At 28.6% G+C, this 21,285-nt stretch overlaps 3 protein-coding genes across 3 annotated transcripts; all 3 read right to left on the reverse strand.

The window, feature by feature from the left end:
* Window positions 1–5,427: 5,427 nt before the first annotated feature.
* On the reverse strand, window positions 5,428–7,761 carry LOC129607473 (phenoloxidase 2-like). The gene is made up of 5 exons (XM_055518500.1): window positions 7,461–7,761; window positions 6,684–7,366; window positions 5,994–6,615; window positions 5,695–5,930; window positions 5,428–5,640 (listed from the first exon to the last, which is right to left on the reverse strand). Exons 1-5 carry the CDS (start codon window positions 7,759–7,761, stop codon window positions 5,428–5,430), a joined length of 2,055 nt encoding a protein of 684 aa, XP_055374475.1.
* A 6,345-nt stretch (window positions 7,762–14,106) lies between these two features.
* LOC129607547 (phenoloxidase 2-like) lies at window positions 14,107–16,447 on the reverse strand. The gene is made up of 5 exons (XM_055518595.1): window positions 16,147–16,447; window positions 15,401–16,083; window positions 14,692–15,313; window positions 14,387–14,622; window positions 14,107–14,319 (listed from the first exon to the last, which is right to left on the reverse strand). The coding sequence occupies exons 1-5, from the start codon at window positions 16,445–16,447 to the stop codon at window positions 14,107–14,109; spliced, it is 2,055 nt and encodes a 684-aa protein (XP_055374570.1).
* Window positions 16,448–18,428: 1,981 nt separating this feature from the next.
* LOC129607474 (phenoloxidase 2-like) lies at window positions 18,429–20,763 on the reverse strand. Its single transcript, XM_055518501.1, has 5 exons — window positions 20,460–20,763; window positions 19,712–20,394; window positions 19,025–19,649; window positions 18,724–18,959; window positions 18,429–18,665 (listed from the first exon to the last, which is right to left on the reverse strand). Exons 1-5 carry the CDS (start codon window positions 20,761–20,763, stop codon window positions 18,429–18,431), a joined length of 2,085 nt encoding a protein of 694 aa, XP_055374476.1.
* Between the last annotated feature and the right edge of the window lie 522 nt (window positions 20,764–21,285).

Consider the following 21,285-nt stretch of genomic DNA (forward strand, 5'->3'; position numbering starts at 1 on the left):
CTTCAAATTTGAAAAACAGTATTTAACGTGCAATTGGCAATATTCTGACTAAAATATGGGAAAAAATCATTTAAACTTGAAAAAAAAATAAATTACAATTTTTATTCTAGTGTTGCTAAATTTTTGTATTTTTGATTTTTGATTAAGAAAATAATTTTATTTTTATCTTTACAATGCATATACACAGATACATACATATATAGAATGTACCAATAGAATTACCCAATATGAAATTCTATTTTTATATAGAACAAAATTTGAAAAAATCATCAAGGCATTTAAAGCTTAAAAGCATTAGTAATATTGAGAAAAATTTAAAAGTCAAAATAACAATAATAAACCTTTAAGAAATTTATATAGAATTCATTGTTTTCTAATGTAAATTCAAAATTATTAGACTTACGAACATACATATGTGCATACATACATAATGCAAAGATAACATTACAATTTTAATTTACTATCGGGTTAGCAATTTATAAAAAGTTATATAAAATGTAAATTTCTCTCACTCACAAAATATTTGTTTTTGGTAAAACAACGTTGAATATCCACATACACATACAATATATGTATATGTTTTTTATATATTCATACATTTGTATAAGTAGATTAAAATAAAAACTTCCCACGTAAATTTATCAAGGAATGAAATTTACAACACTTTAAAAAGAATTACAAAAATTTATCGATTTTTCTTCTCCAACCTCAACCCCCTTAAAGTATTTTGATAAAACCATAAATTAAGTATTCACATGACATTCACTAGATATAGACTTTTTCTGTATAGCGTTCTTTTTCACAATTAATAAATTTTCTAAAGTGTCAGTGCAATTGACATACTTTATAAATTCCTAGTCAATCTACTACCATGCTACTAAATGGAGAAAAAAGTTTAAACAAAACAAATCCTCTATTATTTTATTCCCCTATATACACATAAATATACATATCCATGTACATATTAATAAATATTAGTTCAAAATATATACAATATACGCCATGTTTATACGCGTTTCTTGGGAAATATTTGGAAAATTCCCTTGTCTGAATAAATTTTTGCGTAAATTCGAACATTGTCCAACAAATTACATTAATATAAGTTTTTACATGCGTGAATATGTTTATTATATAGGTATGTTAAGGAAGTTAAAGTGTTACTCTTTAAACGGTTTATGAAGAATCAAGAAAATTCAATAATTCAACATTTTTATTTTGTATTACAAATGTTAAATTTAATAAGATTACAACTTGTACAATTTAAACCTGTCCGTAACACATTTGAAGAGATTTTTTCAAAGTTGTTGTCAAAGGAAAGCTATTTGACTTCGTTAGTGACACCATAAAATTGAGAGAAATTTGTGAGTTACATGTTAATAATTTTTTTAATATACTATGTAAGTAAAAAAATTACAGGAGAATTTTATCTTGGACAGATCTGTTACATTTCCTACGTGTTAACATGGTCTACGGTCTTCAACTGAAGTAAGATTTAGGTATTTGTAATATTCAAAAAAATGGATCAAAATTACTCACCGTAAAATGAAAAGTTCAATAAAAACCACTATTTTCCATTATTGTCAAGAAAACTCAAACTTAAAATTTTCTTATTTCAGATTTTCAAACAAAACCTTACTGTCAACAAATAGCTTCTTTGAAATATTCCTATAAATTTTTTTTCTCTTTCTTTTAAACACCTAAAAATTTTCCTTTAAGTGTACTTAGCAAGAACATTGAAAAACAAAATATTAGAATCAAAATAAATGCTTTATCTCTACCATTACGTTTCCTAGACAGAAAACTAATGATATTTGCACTAAAAATATAAAAATCTTTTTTTAAAAATTCAATTGATACCGATTTTTCCATTTTTTCTGATTCGTTTTTTTTCTGTGTAAATTTTTTCATCCTTTCTCTTTATTGTATTGCCAAATTATTTTGATCATTATTAAGATCAACTATTTTTTTAGCATTATCCTTTGTATAAAACCGTTTACCATTAAATTTTATTTACTAAATTTTCATTTTTTCCTTTACCAAACTTATTCTTTATTCGAAATGCTTGGTCCCATGACGACATATCCTTCTTTCTTATGTGTATACATATGTTCTTGATTTGTTTTCTTTTAAATAAGATTTTTTGATACAATGTAAAATATTTCCTTTTTGTCTTTGTAAAACTTTTTTTCTCTATTGTTTTGCTGTGTTTCTTTATTCCTATTTATCTATTGAATTGATAAATCGGTCACAAGGTGGGACGAAATAAATTTTAATAATGTGAGAAAAATTTCTTAAAAAATTATACTTGAAACCGTTGAGAGTAATTTGAAATATATGAAACAATAAAACATTTCAGAGGGCAACAAAAAAATAAAAAAATATATTGAAAAGTTTTTGTAAATTCCCGAAGACTTTTTTTCTTGTTTTGAAACTTTGACATGAAAAATCCTGATATTTTCTTAACAAAAAATTAAAAATTTTAAATCTGTACGCAAGAAATTTAATAAATATAAAATTTACAAATACTTGGTTTACCCAAGACTACTGTAATCACTTGAATTCAGATAACATTACTTCTTATCAATTCATCATTAAAAACGCAATTTATGATGAAGCTACAATTTTTATTGTCAATAAGTATACGATAGTGAATACTATTATTAGAAATAAGCTTTGTCTCAAATCCGGAGCCTTATTAGTCATTATCCTTTTGTTGCTACAAATTGTAAGTTTCCGGCACAAATTGAGCATTAAAATCTCAGTTTGATACGTTTCTGATTTGTAACAGTTCTATTTATAAATATTTTTAAATATTTGGTTATCGAACATAAACAGGATGGTTTTTCACAGGATCAATTTTCTGAATTCTCTTTTCAACGTTTTCAAAATTCATTTTAACAATATGTTGTAAAAATTTAAAAGCATTTTAAATTTCTCATTTATTTTTATGTGCCGAAAAATTCTTAAGTAAAATAATCAAAAATTTAAAAATCAAAGTTATGAATAGAAAAAAACTTTAGAGAAACTTAAATGCTTTTAAATATTAAAATTTTGTTTTTAAATTAAATTTTCAAATAGGAAACTAATTGTATCGTATATTTTATTCATGCAGACGTAAAATTGAAAAATTATCTTCTTTCACTACGTTACTCTTCTTTTACATACGGCCGCGCCACGCTCCCTTGCTTCTCTATTAAAATATAAATTTTTTCCCCTTTTGTAAATTTTTGAGTTTTTGTTCTTTAAGAAAAAATAGCAAATTGATTTTAACTTCTTAATAGTTGTTTTCAATGGTGTAGGAAGAAATTTATAAAAAACAATAATAAATTTATAAAATTTAATTTATTTTTCTTTTCTTTTTAAAGTTTCCCATTTGATTGCCTTCTTTTACACTTTTAAAATAAGTTTTTTTTTCATTAATACATCCGTAGTTACACCTCCTTTCTATATTTTGTTGCCGTGTGCTTATCATTGTTACATTCTGACTTTAAAAAACAGTGCAGTTAACAATTTTACATAGGTACACATCTAGCAAGTTTCTACAAAACATTTTTGCTGCTATTGCTTTGTATTGTATATTAATTTTGTGTCTTCAAGGAAAATGGAAGTCGAGGCAAAATTTTTTATCAAAATTTTTTCTGGCTTAAAAATTTGAAATATTTAAAAGTAGAATATGCATATAAATTATTTTAAAATGATATTAAATTAAGGTTGACGGGAATAGGAAACATATTATTTAGTGCAATAACTGCTTTGGAATAGTTATGAATGGTGTATGATAGTAGATAACATAAAATTTTAATTTATTGGAGATCTATGTTTCAAACTTATGAGATGCTTTCGTTCAAATTTAAAAACATACAAAAAATTTGAATACTTATTTATCTTTCATTAAAAATTAGTAGGGGAGCATAATGAGTATTTATGAATTTAAGTATTTATGAATGTAAAAGTCTATTCTAGGGCCTTGTCACTATTGTCACTCCATTCTTCTTTTCATGCAACTACAATATTGAAGATTAAGAGATTTTGTTACATAATTATGTACAAACACAAACATATGTATGTAAAAAGAAATTCTTACCATCATCCTACAACTTCAAAATATTTGTACGCCTGCATAAATTTAAATAAATTTTTCTTTTTCCTTTTCACTTTCACCTGAAATATTTTCTTCATTCATTCATTTTCTTCGTTTAGGTACATACTTAATATTAAAATTGAACATTTACAGAATGGAATTAACAGTAATGAAAACTGAAATTTTTCATCTAACAAATATTTATTTAAAAAAAAAACTTAATGGAGTAAATTCTTTTAAATTCTGTAAAACTTCAAAAGTTGTGCATGTGGTACGTATGGATGTGTTTGTATGTGCAAGGTAACAATGTTCAAGCATTGCGTTATATATTAAATTAATAGCAATGATTCCCTTATTATATGCGAATAAGATAAATAACTGATAAACACTAGAACAATTGAATTCCGCAATCATTTTTCTGTCCATATCAGAGATTATAATGGTCGACAACTACGATTGATCTGATTTTCTTCTTAAACTCACAATTTCACATTTTGCATTAATATTAGTGATGGGAACTATGAAATATCAACTATCGAATAATTCGGTATGTTACGAAAAATTTATCCATTTTAGATATTCGAATGAGTAAGATTAAATTTATTCGATATATTCGATACTCCTTTTTCTAACAAATGGCTTTTTTACTTAAATATTTTTGGTACTAATTGTACCAAAATATACTAATATTTTGGTTTCCTTTATGTAAAATCGTGCGAAAAATCACGGTGATTAAAATTAACATGTTAACATCATAAAGGAATAATAGTTGCCAACTCAAATTAACAATATTCTCAGAAACTAAATGCAATGTAAAGTAAAACCTTTCTAAAAGGAACTTCACGCTAACAGTTTTTTAGGTGAATAAACGCGTAACGCGTACGCAGCCTATTTCAAGTCAAGTATTCAAGCTGCCATATAAACGAGGTATATAAAACGAATGACAAATGACAAAAACTCAAAAATGCAAAAAAAACTTACACACTTTGTCAGCTTTTAAAATTTGAAAATTGAACGTACAGTAAAGATAAAGTTGAAACAGTTGAACAGTTAAAGTTAAGTATAGCAATTAAACAATTGTGGCAAATTCAAATTCTTCTTGAAAAATGTCTCTATTGTCAAAAATTTCAATATTTTTGAGCAATTCCAGTCAATTCTATGTGAACAGCGTTTAATATATGTATGTACATAGTAAACATTTTAATTCTTTGAATGACAGACAATGGAAAATCGAATACAATTAAATTGTCCTAGGTAATTCTCAACAAATTTATTGTTTACATTTAACAATTTGAATAATATATAAAAATGTAAATATAAATCAGTTAAAGAAATTTTCTATGGAATTATTGTTGGCGCATTTGTGTAACGTTATTATGGCGGATTACGATGTCAGCTGTTCTCATATTTCCATATAAGAATTGATCCAATCTATCAACACCAGCACGGGCCAAGCGATCGAATGGGAAACCCATTGGACGTTTATCTGGGTAAAGACGATCTCTAACACCACAATATATGGCAGCATCTGAACATTGCCCAACCAAATCTTGGTCAACCTTGTAAAAAAATAAACGTAAGTAAACAAACAAAAAATTAGAAGGTAAATTTACCCTATCATCATCGTAATTTGAAACCATAACAAACAATTCACACTGTAAACCTTCAGGTCGGCCTTTAGGTATAAGCATATGTTGTGGCCAGCCACACCCACAAAAATTAAACTCCAACTCTTCTGCGCTTCCTTGAACGGGACGATTTGTATCCAAATTTCTGAAAGTTCTCTCAAACGGTATTGTTAAAGTTGATTCAGTTGAACGGCGACGAATAGTATTTTGTCCTGGGCGCACTATAAAATGAAATGTTTTAAAACAATTTTTTTTAAAATTTTAATTACTACGAGTACACTAACATTGAACAACAAATCTGTCCAATTCAATCATTAATAAGCGTTGATCGCGGTATAACATTGCTTGGTTACGTTCATCTTGTTTGGGTCCTAAGAATATTCTAACGGTTCCAAAGCGCTGAGCATCACTACCATTGTTAATATTGATATTATATGTAAATGGATCATGTTGCAAATGAGTGAATCTAGCAAAAACATTGCCACGTGGAACAAAATCCATACCACGAGATAGATTAATATCAGATTGTTGCCAAAATGTTGTCAGAATATTAGGTTGTCCTCCTTCAGGTTGAACTTGTATTCCAGTTACATTAATTCCGGGGTAGTCGAGTTGCTGCTGTGTGTATGGGGTCAAACTTTCCTTATGTTCCTGGAAGACGTCATCAACAAATGCATGCAAAGGATAAAATGCTGGATCTCTCATAGAAGTCGATGAGTCACCCACCGTACCAAACGATTCCAAATAACGATGATCGGGATCATGCACATATGAAAGAAACACGTGCAACATATTATGTAAATCACCATATAATTGACGATTCGGTGACAAAATTGAAGATTCCATCATATTACCAAGAATATCAATGCCACGAGTTTCATCTAACGGAATACGGTTGTTGCTTTCCTAAAACATTTAAAAATGAATATTAAATATTTTCTCCACCTAATCTTATAATTTTTTTTATTATTTACATCCACAATAAATCCTTGGTGAATAGCTTCATAAAAACGATCTCTCCATCTTTCCAATGCACCAACATCCAATTTAAGCTGATCTAATTCACGATTTATGTCCTTCATAACACTATTATCCATTCTAGGTGGATATGCACGGCTTGCCACTAAGGAATCCATTTTCGGAAAATAGCCTTCTTTGATTGGATCACGAAAATTATTCAAGCGTTTCACTCTAGCTAAATTATTACTAAAACGCTCCAAATTGTAGCGAGCCATTATTTGTTGATGCATATAATAAAATATTTCTCCACGACGATCTTTGTCAACAATAGCTCTATTGGCTGATTCAAAGGGATATATCAAATGCCAATGCCAATGATGTATATTAATACCCATATCTTCACGGAAGTACCATAAGCGATGCTCCTCTTCAAGATCTGAAGCTGTGTAATCCCTAGGAATTATAATTGGCATACGTGATCCTTCTGATACAACATTTGTTTCCTCTCTAATTTGATTAAGAACTTTCGAGTCAATATATTTGTCTGGAAAGGTTTCGACTAATGACGGAATATTAAGACTCTTAGTGTCCGGACGATGTAACAAAGCAACTGATAGAGCATAATTGAATAATAGTGGATTAAGTCTATCACGTGCATATACAGCAACACTTTGTAGATCATCTATAGTTCTTAAACCTGTTGATATTATAAAACAAAATTATATATTTCTTGTGAATATTTCTATACATTTTTCTGGAAAAAAAGTTTATGAATTTAATAACATTTGTACCCATAAAAATATCAATGAGACGACCAGCGGCCACTCGATGCTTTGGAATAAACAATGAAAATGGTTCCTGTCGTTCTACAGTCATGGGAATTTTTAAATCAGGAATACTTATCTCCTTTACTGCAATTTTTCTGTTCGCTTCTCCACCAAAACGAGTTGTTAACGTGTTACCAATTGGACGATAACGTTCAGACAAAAAATTATCAGGAACCTCAAACACAGCCTTATCATCGCCTTTATGAAGAAATACTGGTTCTTGAGGACGATCAAAGAGTAAGAGGAGATCCTTTTTATTAGCCATTGTCCAAATAACGAACTTAAGTACGAAGAAACAACAATTTTATTAAAAATTTTGATATTTCAAAAAACCGGTGTTTACTGAATAAAGTTTTCAGTAGACTAATGCTTGTTTTAAATTAACCGTGTTTATATACCAAAACAGAAATCTTTTAAACAAGAATATTTGTTTAACAACCACCAAATTCTGATAAAAAAATATATTTTCTCAGAAAATTTAATTTGGTTAAAAATTATTCTTTTTCTAAATTTGTGGTCAAATTGAATTCGTTAAAATTTTTTTTTTATCAAAAATGTTACGAGTATAAACAAATTTTTAATCTACAGAAAATCTTAAAAACATAAAATGAATTGGAAAAATATGTACGTGCCCTAATTTTAATCCAATTTACATGTGATCTACATTTCATATAAAATTTAATAAATTAAAATTTTATTTGTGCACTCAAAATAACAAAAGAAATTGTTTAATAAAATTTTTTAACACTTCCAGCTTTTCATAAACATGTTCATTGCATTTAGAAGCAGTGAAAAATGGATAAATTAATGAAGAAAGATCACAAAATTTTTCTTCTGTTTAAAAAAATGTTTCCTTTATTTCGGCTCTAGAAATCTGCTTAGAAATTGCTAGCACAAACTAAATAAATACTCTAGCTTTTACCTCTGTGTAAGAATGGTATTCTGGTTTTTTATACAATCTTATTTTTTTACAGGAATCAGAACAAGTCTACAACATTTGAATAGTTTTATATAAATTATACAAATACAATAAAATCGTTTTACTTTTATTTAATATTAAAGTGCTTGGGACTATAATAGATAAATATGTTTTTTTTTTTTTTTTTTTTAAATTCTTCAATTTATTGCAACTAAGTCAAGTTGACCTATCCAGCAATTTTCTTCTATCTCTTTATTTAAGTGTGGGGGAAACCATCCATTGTTGGCAACCCCAAGGGTCATATGAATTCTTTCTCAACGCAGGTGTATATCAGTACGTCTTTTTCTATTGAGTCGTCTAGGAACTTCGTTGACCATTATTTGTCTCATTTCAGTGTTGTGATGCTGCTGTATTCTATTTACATGTTTGATGGAGTATCTTTTTATTTCTTCTTCGACCGTGCTAATGTTGAGATCTCTATGTATGGTAGAATTTCTTACATACCAAGGTGCCTTTACTATATCTCTCAGTACTCTGTTCTGAATGACGTATAAAGTATAAAGAAAGATTTTAAAAAATATGCATACATACAAAAAAACAAATATTCATCAGAATAAAACGAAGTGCGGTATAAATGACGTGATCGAGCAGGTTTTTTCTAGTTTAAACAAAAAGTTATTACACAAAAAAAGTCGGAATCACAAATGCAATAAACTTTTTTTTTATAATAAGTAAAATTCCACCAACCATAATATTAAGATAATTAAAGAAATTTTAATAATGCTTTTATCGTAATAAATTTCTGTTTTTAAGTGTCCAACCAACATTGTATAATCACACTATTAAAATATGCATTCTACTTTCGTTAACTAAAAAAAAGGAAAATGAAAATTAAACCACAACGTTATTTACAAATCCTTCTTTCTACGTTTTGTTATTGGTCTCGTATTCAACCTTAAGTTTTAAAAAATTTGGGTACGCACTTACATATACAAATTCTTTTGTGCTCAAATATTCAACAGATTATTTATGCAAGAAAGTTAAGGGATTCCTAAAAACTATTAGCAAGAAAAAACGATTTTAATATATTTGCAATTTAGTCCTTATTAGTAGCTTTCGAACTACTAATTTGGTTTTAATTAGTTGCTTTTGAGGATTGTCTTTCCTTGCTCATTATTTTTGGTACAATGAGTATTAACCTCGACCTATTCTTTTTGTAAAATTAATTGTATTTAAAGAAATTAACTAGGTAGCTTTAGCTCTCTTTCCATATTGTAAATTTAACTTTATTAATATTTACTACATATTCTTTTTGTTTGTAGATATAAATATATACAGGATGCCTCATATCGAAGTGCACTGCTATATGCCTCTGTATACAAACTAACTTACAGAGCTGTATCAATGAGAGACGCAATATGCTATTCTCCAGCCATTACGTTTTGCAACTATGAAGGAAACTCGGTTGTTTAGTTGAACATTTTCATATCAGAAGGTACATATACTGACAGATGGATAAAACTCTTGCTTATAATATTTTTTCGCACGGCACTAGCACCGAGAAGTACATTTTAATAGAAAAGCTGGACTTATGAAATTTGTAGTAGAAACAAACCCTTATGCTAATAACATCTTTATACAGAAATCTTATATTGAAAATTTGCTTTTCTACTCAAATGATTTTTTATTAAATTTGCTAAGTGCGTAATAAGTGGTATTTCTTAATCTCCGGGCTAATGGCAAATCAAATCTAGAACTTCTTTACTCGGCAAACTCAATCACTTCAATTTCTATTTATTTAAATAACGTAATGTATATATTTTGTGTAAAACAAATTTTCGCAACTAAACAAAACAAAAATTTAACATGTTTTCTAAATATACAAACAAACGTATGTTTTAGATGAATTGAAAAATCTACAATACAAATTGGTACTTTACACTATATAACTCTTACATATTTATACACAGTCCATATACATAACATATGAACATCAAAATAATACACGTTGTACAAGCTATTTTGTTAAAGCAATCATAATGAATTCCGCCTACAACAAGTGTTATCTTCTGTAAAAATATATTACAGAATAAATAATGTATACATATATAAGTACGAGAAAAATGTACATATGTATTTCTGTATGTCGCTATCTTAAACGAAAAAAGGTTAATGCTTTGCCGACTAGTAGATACAATATTCACTTGCTTAATAGGACTGCCCTGATTTAAGTAAACAGAAAATGAACTAAACTAAAGCTTCACTAAACTAAAGTTAGTAGCTATTTAAAAATTAAATTAATTATGCAATAACAAGGCCACAAGTCTATTATTTTAGTTCTTTTAGGACGATCAAAGAGTAAGAGGAGATCCTTTTTATTAGCCATTGTCCAAATAACGAACTTAAGTACGAAGAAACAACAATTTTATTAAAAATTTTGATATTTCAAAAAACCGGTGTTTACTGAATAAAGTTTTCAGTAGACTAATGCTTGTTTTAAATTAACCGTGTTTATATACCAAAACAGAAATCTTTTAAACAAGAATATTTGTTTAACAACCACCAAATTCTGATAAAAAAATATATTTTCTCAGAAAATTTAATTTGGTTAAAAATTATTCTTTTTCTAAATTTGTGGTCAAATTGAATTCGTTAAAATTTTTTTTTTATCAAAAATGTTACGAGTATAAACAAATTTTTAATCTACAGAAAATCTTAAAAACATAAAATGAATTGGAAAAATATGTACGTGCCCTAATTTTAATCCAATTTACATGTGATCTACATTTCATATAAAATTTAATAAATTAAAATTTTATTTGTGCACTCAAAATAACAAAAGAAATTGTTTAATAAAATTTTTTAACACTTCCAGCTTTTCATAAACATGTTCATTGCATTTAGAAGCAGTGAAAAATGGATAAATTAATGAAGAAAGATCACAAAATTTTTCTTCTGTTTAAAAAAATGTTTCCTTTATTTCGGCTCTAGAAATCTGCTTAGAAATTGCTAGCACAAACTAAATAAATACTCTAGCTTTTACCTCTGTGTAAGAATGGTATTCTGGTTTTTTATACAATCTTATTTTTTTACAGGAATCAGAACAAGTCTACAACATTTGAATAGTTTTATATAAATTATACAAATACAATAAAATCGTTTTACTTTTATTTAATATTAAAGTGCTTGGGACTATAATAGATAAATATGTTTTTTTTTTTTTTTTTTTTAAATTCTTCAATTTATTGCAACTAAGTCAAGTTGACCTATCCAGCAATTTTCTTCTATCTCTTTATTTAAGTGTGGGGGAAACCATCCATTGTTGGCAACCCCAAGGGTCATATGAATTCTTTCTCAACGCAGGTGTATATCAGTACGTCTTTTTCTATTGAGTCGTCTAGGAACTTCGTTGACCATTATTTGTCTCATTTCAGTGTTGTGATGCTGCTGTATTCTATTTACATGTTTGATGGAGTATCTTTTTATTTCTTCTTCGACCGTGCTAATGTTGAGATCTCTATGTATGGTAGAATTTCTTACATACCAAGGTGCCTTTACTATATCTCTCAGTACTCTGTTCTGAATGACGTATAAAGTATAAAGAAAGATTTTAAAAAATATGCATACATACAAAAAAACAAATATTCATCAGAATAAAACGAAGTGCGGTATAAATGACGTGATCGAGCAGGTTTTTTCTAGTTTAAACAAAAAGTTATTACACAAAAAAAGTCGGAATCACAAATGCAATAAACTTTTTTTTTATAATAAGTAAAATTCCACCAACCATAATATTAAGATAATTAAAGAAATTTTAATAATGCTTTTATCGTAATAAATTTCTGTTTTTAAGTGTCCAACCAACATTGTATAATCACACTATTAAAATATGCATTCTACTTTCGTTAACTAAAAAAAAGGAAAATGAAAATTAAACCACAACGTTATTTACAAATCCTTCTTTCTACGTTTTGTTATTGGTCTCGTATTCAACCTTAAGTTTTAAAAAATTTGGGTACGCACTTACATATACAAATTCTTTTGTGCTCAAATATTCAACAGATTATTTATGCAAGAAAGTTAAGGGATTCCTAAAAACTATTAGCAAGAAAAAACGATTTTAATATATTTGCAATTTAGTCCTTATTAGTAGCTTTCGAACTACTAATTTGGTTTTAATTAGTTGCTTTTGAGGATTGTCTTTCCTTGCTCATTATTTTTGGTACAATGAGTATTAACCTCGACCTATTCTTTTTGTAAAATTAATTGTATTTAAAGAAATTAACTAGGTAGCTTTAGCTCTCTTTCCATATTGTAAATTTAACTTTATTAATATTTACTACATATTCTTTTTGTTTGTAGATATAAATATATACAGGATGCCTCATATCGAAGTGCACTGCTATATGCCTCTGTATACAAACTAACTTACAGAGCTGTATCAATGAGAGACGCAATATGCTATTCTCCAGCCATTACGTTTTGCAACTATGAAGGAAACTCGGTTGTTTAGTTGAACATTTTCATATCAGAAGGTACATATACTGACAGATGGATAAAACTCTTGCTTATAATATTTTTTCGCACGGCACTAGCACCGAGAAGTACATTTTAATAGAAAAGCTGGACTTATGAAATTTGTAGTAGAAACAAACCCTTATGCTAATAACATCTTTATACAGAAATCTTATATTGAAAATTTGCTTTTCTACTCAAATGATTTTTTATTAAATTTGCTAAGTGCGTAATAAGTGGTATTTCTTAATCTCCGGGCTAATGGCAAATCAAATCTAGAACTTCTTTACTCGGCAAACTCAATCACTTCAATTTCTATTTATTTAAATAACGTAATGTATATATTTTGTGTAAAACAAATTTTCGCAACTAAACAAAACAAAAATTTAACATGTTTTCTAAATATACAAACAAACGTATGTTTTAGATGAATTGAAAAATCTACAATACAAATTGGTACTTTACACTATATAACTCTTACATATTTATACACAGTCCATATACATAACATATGAACATCAAAATAATACACGTTGTACAAGCTATTTTGTTAAAGCAATCATAATGAATTCCGCCTACAACAAGTGTTATCTTCTGTAAAAATATATTACAGAATAAATAATGTATACATATATAAGTACGAGAAAAATGTACATATGTATTTCTGTATGTCGCTATCTTAAACGAAAAAAGGTTAATGCTTTGCCGACTAGTAGATACAATATTCACTTGCTTAATAGGACTGCCCTGATTTAAGTAAACAGAAAATGAACTAAACTAAAGCTTCACTAAACTAAAGTTAGTAGCTATTTAAAAATTAAATTAATTATGCAATAACAAGGCCACAAGTCTATTATTTTAGTTCTTTTAGTAACTTTCGATTTTTAGACCCCAATTAAGATCGAATGTTAAAAAAAGTCAATTTACTATTGCTCAAAGTTCAATTTTATGCTAACCATTGTTCCTGGTTCATTCGGAATGAGTTATTGCAAAATAAAAGTATTATTGTTTGTCTGACTGTTTGTTTTAACAAAATAGGCAAAAAAGGTATTTTTTAATAATTTTATATATTTATTTTGAAATTATAGTCAAAAGCCGAAACAATACAAAAACGGTTAAATTATAATAAAAAAGAAATGTAAACTGCTGAAATTCAAAATTTCGATGTTAGTTCAATTATTGTGGACGTTGACGGGTAACATTATTATGGCGGATGCTAACATCAGCAGTTCTCATATTTCCATATAAAAATTGATTCAATCTATCTACACCAGCACGAGCCAAACGATCGAATGGAAAACCCATTGGACGTCTGTCTGGATAAAGACGATCTCGTACGCCACAATACGCAGCAGCATCTGAACATTGTCCAACTAGATCCTGATCAACCTATACATCAGGTAAATAATGAAATTTAAGTAAAATTAAAATGAAATCAAGTATAATTAAATTTTACCCTATCGTCATCATAATTTGAAACCATAACAAATAATTCACATCTTAAACCTTCAGGGCGACCTCTTGGTATAAGCATATGATCGGGCCAACCACAACCACAGAAATTAAATTCCAATTCATCAGGAGTACCTTCAGCAGGACGATTAGCATCTAGATTGCGGAAAGTTCTTTCGAAAGGAATTGTAACGCTTGATTCATCAGAACGGCGACGAATTGTGTTTTGACCGGGACGGACTAAAATATATTTTGCAAATATTTTCAATTCTTAATCGACTCAAAAATCTATTTTTAGCTTAAACTTACGCTGTATTATAAATTTATCTAATTCAGCCATCATTAAACGTTGGTCACGGAACAACATTTCTTGATTTCTTTCATCAACTTTAGGTCCTAAGAAAATTCTTACAGTACCAAAACGTTGAGCGCCACTTGCATTGTTTATATTAATAGTATATGTGAAAGGTTCATGTTGCAAATGAGTGAATCTTGCGAAAACGTTACCGCGCGGTACAAAATCCATGCCACGAGATAAATCAATATCAGATTGTTGCCAAAATGTAGTAAGTACATTAGGTTGACCCCCTTCTGGCTGTACTTGTACTCCAGTAACATTAATTCCTGGATAATCTAATTGCTGCTGAGTATACGGATTTAAGCTTTCCTTATGTTCCTGGAAAATATCATCAACATATGCATGCCAACGATAAAATACTGGATCTCGCATAGCAGTAGTTGAATCACCAATTACCCCAAATGATTCTAAATGACGGTGATCAGGATCGTGGGCATATGAAAGAAATACGTGTCCCATGTTGTGTAAATCACCATATAATTGACGATTTGGAGATAAAATTGAAGATTCCATCATATTTCCTAAAATATCGATACCTCGATTTTCATCTAGGGGGATACGAGTTCCTCTTTCCTATTCAAAACGGTAAAATAATATATTATTTATAAAATCATATTTTCTTAAAATTCATTGAACCAATCTTGTGGTGCTAATACTAACGTCTACAACAAATCCTTGATGAATAGCTTCATAAAATCGATCCCTCCACCTCTCCAAATCTCCAATATCCAATTTTATTTGATCTAGTTCTCGATTTAAGTCTTTAAGTGTCGTATCAGCAAAACGCGGAGGCCAAGCACGACTCGCTACTAATGAATCCATTTTTGGAAAATAACCTTCTTTAATTGGGTCACGTAGATTATTAAAACGCTTCACTCTGGCTAAATTATTGCTGAATCTTTCCAAATTATAACGGGCTACAAGTTGTTGATGCATATAATAGAACAATTCACCGCGGCGATCCTTATCAACGATAGCTCTGTTATTAGATTCGAATGGGTAAACTAAATGCCAATGCCAGTGATGTAAATTAACACCCATATCTTCTCGGAAATACCATAACCGATGCTCTTCATCAAGATCTGAAGCAGTATAATCTCTGGGGATAACAATTGGTACACGCGAACCTTCTGGTACAACAGTTGCTTCTTCCCTAACTTGATTTATAACTTTTGAGTCAATATATCTATCTGGAAACGATTCAACAAACGATGGTAAATTAAGTCCCTTAGTATCAGCACGGTGTAACAAAGCAACTGATAGAGCATAATTGAATAAAACTGGATTGAGACGATCACGAGCATAAACAGCTACACTTTGGAGATCATCCAAAGATCTTAGTCCTATTTTAATAAATATTTTATAAAGAAAAAAAGAACATACATAATTTTTTTATATTTCCTTACCAACAAAAATGTCTATTAGACGACCAGCGATTGCTCGATGTTTTGGTATAAATAAAGAAAATTGTTCATGTCGACCAAGACTCATTGGAATCTTTAAATCAGGAATACTAATATCCTTAACGACAATTTTCCTTTTAGATTCATCACCAAAACGAGTTGTTAATTCATTGCCTATGGGACGATAACGATCTGTTAAAAATTTATCTGGAACATCAAAAACTGCTTTGTCCTTTCCTTTCTGAACAAAAACTGGTTCTTGTGGACGTTCAAATAATAAGAGAAGATCCGTTTTGTTGACCATTTTACTATAGTTGTGTTGTATTAGAAAAACAAAATTGAATTCGGTAAATTTATTTTGTAAATAGTTTTATTAATGCTCCCGTATGAAGAGCTAGAAAAAAACTGATGTGCTTTTCCACTTTTTGGAATACTTTTATACTGAAAGTTTTGCTTGGAAATCACATTGTAAACCACCAAACTATAAGATAACGACGCGTTGAACAATAGCAGTAGTTTTGACATTGGTGGCTAAAGGCTAAAACCACAGTAAACACAAAGTGTACAGCAATGATATTTCAAAAAAAAATTTTTAATGCAAACATATTTTCTAACATTTGTACATTGTGGTTTAGAATTTAAAACAAATTTTACTGTTTATCTGATTAAACAACAAAGTTTTAATTTAAATTATCGTAATTAGAAGCCTGATTGAATTTTAGCTTTACCCCTTTTTTTTAAAACACTATTTCTGATATTTTAGGAGAAGATTCATTTGTTCCCAGTATTCCTGAGATTAAGAATACATAGTGTTGTACCCATTACAAGCCGTTCCGGTTTGTCTAGTACGCATATCTCACATGTTTGGCAACCAAGGTAATGCAAATTTTGAAACCTACATAATGTGAATATTAAAAGTAATAAAAATTATGAAATAATAAACAATAATATGAGGAAAGCTTCATTCTTTAACACGAATCGGAAAACGGAAAACATAAATTTTTTCAATGTTAAAAAATTCAACTTGAAAAATATTTAGAACAAAATTAGAAAAAAGTACGTAGTTAAGATATCCTTCGAATAAGAGCCAAATTTAAAAGCCAGTTTCCGAGAGTACAATGTTGTCTTAGAGAAGTTATATTCATGTTCAGGAATTAAAAAATGCTAGAAAAATTAAACAATTTTAAACCGAAAAGGATAAATCTCTCAAAGAGTATAAAACAAAACTTAAAATATCGGCCTACGTCTTTTTTTCTAGGCAACATACAGATGGAAATTTATGTAACATGACTGACAAATTTAACTTACTTATAAATTATACAAGATTTTAATGCAATCGTTATTGAAAGTTATAAAATCACGGATAACTTACAATATTTTAAAAGAATTTTTAACAAATTTTGCATTTAATAAATTTTGCGCTTTTAACTTTGGTGAATAACTTGATAGGAATATCACGAAGTTATTTCAAGAAAATAAGGCTTGCAAGAGAACTCTGTATAAAAACGGGAAATTCTTCTAAAATTTGATATGATAAAAATATTGAAAAATCTTACCTAAAAATCGTACCTAAAAATCTTATTATTAGAAATTTAGAACAACATTTAGCTCTTAGACATTCATTTATCAATTTCAAACTAAAAAAAAGAATTTAAAACTCTTAATTAACATCGTATGGGTTATTAGTTATTTCATGGAAATATTTCAAATGGATTTTTACAAGATCTCCTGCAAAATAATAATTTTAATTTCCTCAAAAATTTAATATTCAGTAATTGCATTAATATTTGAGAAGAGGAACGTTTCAATCTTACTGAGTGAAGGTTATGACTGTGGTATAAGAACTTTGTAATTCTTTCCACAAAAAATAAATATTACATCTGATTATATTCAATTACAGCTAGGTGTTATTTAAGAACGTTAGTTACACAAGTTAACTAATTTGTTGGGAAATAATAGTTGTTTAACAGAATTGTCTTATTGAATTATAATGACGATATAATGTATAAGATAATGGTTTCGTAGTGCACTGGTGATTTTTCTTAATGAACTTTAAAGTTCTTCTTTAAAATGGGATTTTGTTTTTATACCCTTAAATCTAATAACGAATTAACAATTTCATTTACTCTACTTTATAATTCAAGCTCTATTTTTGTAACTTGAACTGATTATCAAAACCTAGTCTAATAAAAACCTTAAATTACATTGAAAAAATCAACTTATATTTTATAAATTCAATTTTATTGCGGTTAAAGAAATATATTTTGTTTTATTTTTAAAAATTTTTATATATTTTTATCCTTTTTCTTGGTTTCTGGTCTAGATGTTATAACATTTTTGTGGAAAATTTTAACATCTTCCATTTTCATGTTTGATAAAAGAAAATCATCAAATGTTTCAACATTTTCATTTGCTGGACGATCAAATGGAAATCCCATTGGCCTTTTATCTGGATATTTACGATCACGAAGGCCACAGAAGACAGTAGCAGTCGTACACTGTCCAACAAGATCTTGTTCAATCTACAACAACAATATAATATTTTAAAGTTTTATTTTATTTAAATTTACACTTAATTACCTTATCATCGTCATAATTTGATATAAAAACAAATAATTCACATTGAAAACCTTTTTCATTTCCTTTTGGTACCAATAAATGATCAGGCCAACCACAACCACAGAAATTTTCCTCCAACTCTTCTGGACCACCATCACCAGATCTAGCTTCACTTAAATTTCGAAAGGTATTTTCAAAGTTTGTTGTCAAATCTGATTCATTTGAACGACGCTTAATAGTGTTTTCCCCAGGATGAACTATAAAAAAAAGGTACAGTAATTTTTGCTTTACAATATTGCTAAATAAGAAAAATTGAATTTACGTTGCACTTTAAATCTATCCATTTCACACATAAATCTACGATTTTCATTAAATTTCATTTTTTTGGAATTTTCATCATATTTTGGACCTAAGTAAACACGAACTGTTCCAAATTTTACCAAATCGTTATTATTTGTTACCTTAAATGTGTACGTGAAAGGATGATGTTGAAGATGCGTAATTCTTGCAAAAATTTCACCACTACGAGGGGCAAAGTCAACACCTCTTCCTATATTAATATCAGATTGTTGCCAAAATGTATGTAATGTGTTTGGAGCTTCATTTGGAGTTTCAACTAAAATATCATTTACAATAATTCCTTTATAACCTAATTGTTGCTCATTATATTTTGGTAGTTTTGCTTTATAATATTCAAATAAGTCATCTATATGACTGTGCCAACGGTAAAAACTAGGATCTCTCATAGCTGTAGCTGAATCAGCCATAACAGAAAAAGATTCCAAATGAAGATGTTGTGGATCATGTGAATATGATATACAAACATGACCCATATTATGTAAATCACCATAGTATCTACGATTTGGTGATATTATTGACGATTCCATTATATTACCTAAATAATCAATGCCTGTTACATCATCAAGAGGAAATTTATTTTCATATTCCTAAAACAAGAAAATTTAAACTAAAAATGACTAGCTTTGAGTTTTATATTGTAAAACCTTACATCAATAAAATATCCTTTATCGATTACTTCAAGAAATCGATCTCTCCATAATTCTAAATTAGATATATCAACGCGCAATTGTTCAACCGGTATATCAATATCCTGCAATTGAGTCCCAGGTAAACGTGGGGGAGCGGCTTGGTTTGACAAAAGTGCATTAATTTTTGGAAAATATCCTTCAACAATAGGCTCACGAAGATTTGAAAATGTTTTTGCTCTGGGTAAATCATTACTGAAACGTTCCATATTGTAACGCGCAACAATTTGTTGATGCATAAAATAAAATATTTCTCCTCTACGATCTTTTCTTACTATTTCACGGCTATTTGTTTCAAATGGATAAATTAAATGCCAATGCCAATGATGTAAATTTGCTCCCATATCTTCACGAAAATACCATAAACGATGTTCCTCTTCACGATCTGATATTGTAAAATTATGCGGCACAACAACTGGTGTTCTTGAACTTTCTGGTATTACAGCAAGTTCTTCACGTATTCTGGCAAATGCTTTTGATGCAATAAATTTTTCTGGAAATATTTCAGCTAGAGATGGAATTTTTAAATATTTGGTATCTGGTCTGTGCATTAAAGCAACTGAAAAAGCATAGTTAAATAAATAGGGATTGAGTCTATCTCGAGAATATACAGCAATGCTTAGAAGTTCTTCAATTGATTTTGCTCCTAAAAAACAAATATATTTACTGAAATTCAAAAACAATTTTAAGTTTAAATTAATAAAGTCTAACCCATAAATATGTCAATTAGAGATCCGGCTAAAGCTCGATGAAATGGAATAAAAAGTGAAAATTGTTCATAACGTCCTAAACTCATCTGCTCTGTTAAGTCTGGTAAATCAATGTCTTTAACTTGAATACGCCGACCTGCGTCTTCGCTTAGACGCTCCAATAATCCTGGTCCAATTGATTGATGCCTTTTAGTTAGAAATTTTTCTGGAACATCAAAAACAGCATTGTCTTCACCCTTTTTCATAAAAACCGGTTCTTGTGGACGCTCAAAAAGTAACAATAAATCCTTTTTATTAGCCGACATTTTTATTTCAACCGCTCAGGAAACAAGTGTAAAAAATGATTCGCATTCACGCACTGACATCTTGTTCTGAGCATATTTGTACTTTTATATTAAGTTGACGAACATGCGAAAGTAGTTTGAAAAAACTAACATCAAATTTTCAAACGGAAATTCTCTGGTTAAAAAACCGCAAACAACTGTGATAAATTTTTTTCAAATCTCATTTCGTTGGCAGTAAATTTTATTCAGAAACTATTTTGTTCGCGTTATCAAATGAATGTTTTTAATTTTCGTTTAGCGAAAATCTAAATTTAGTTTAAACGAAATGAGGGAAGAAGTATGTATAGTTAAGAAGAAATTTCTTTTGTGATATAATTTGACTTTTATCCACTCAATTACGACACTTTGTTCTTCAAGAAAAAATTCCCTGAAATTTTGAAAAGATTTTATTCTCGTAAAGCTAATAGTTGTGGGGCAATAAGTTCAATTTGCTGTTGATATTTTTACTTTGTCATTAATTTTTATCATCAAATTTTTAAAACT

Source organism: Condylostylus longicornis, unplaced genomic scaffold (assembly GCF_029603195.1).
Source record: "Condylostylus longicornis isolate FDR11 unplaced genomic scaffold, ASM2960319v2 ptg000027l, whole genome shotgun sequence".
In the NCBI taxonomy this organism is placed as follows: domain Eukaryota; kingdom Metazoa; phylum Arthropoda; class Insecta; order Diptera; family Dolichopodidae; genus Condylostylus; species Condylostylus longicornis.

Excerpts from the sequence above, each read along its gene's own strand:
- LOC129607473 (XM_055518500.1), bottom strand. The coding sequence starts at position 7,761 with ATGGCTAATAAAAAGGATCTCCTCTTACTCTTTGATCGTCCTCAAGAA. Across the intron at positions 7,367-7,460 it reads TCTCATTGATATTTTTATGG|GTTTAAGAACTATAGATGAT; the intron begins GTACAAATGTTA and ends TAATATCAACAG. Across the intron at positions 6,616-6,683 it reads ACCAAGGATTTATTGTGGAT|GAAAGCAACAACCGTATTCC; the intron begins GTAAATAATAAA and ends TAAATGTTTTAG.
- LOC129607547 (XM_055518595.1), bottom strand. The coding sequence starts at position 16,447 with ATGGTCAACAAAACGGATCTTCTCTTATTATTTGAACGTCCACAAGAA. Across the intron at positions 16,084-16,146 it reads TCTAATAGACATTTTTGTTG|GACTAAGATCTTTGGATGAT; the intron begins GTAAGGAAATAT and ends TTATTAAAATAG. Across the intron at positions 14,320-14,386 it reads CAAATTATGATGACGATAGG|GTTGATCAGGATCTAGTTGG; the intron begins GTAAAATTTAAT and ends CCTGATGTATAG.
- LOC129607474 (XM_055518501.1), bottom strand. The coding sequence starts at position 20,763 with ATGTCGGCTAATAAAAAGGATTTATTGTTACTTTTTGAGCGTCCACAA. Across the intron at positions 19,650-19,711 it reads ATAAAGGATATTTTATTGAT|GAATATGAAAATAAATTTCC; the intron begins GTAAGGTTTTAC and ends TTCTTGTTTTAG. Across the intron at positions 18,960-19,024 it reads GGATAGATTTAAAGTGCAAC|TTCATCCTGGGGAAAACACT; the intron begins GTAAATTCAATT and ends TTTTTTTTATAG.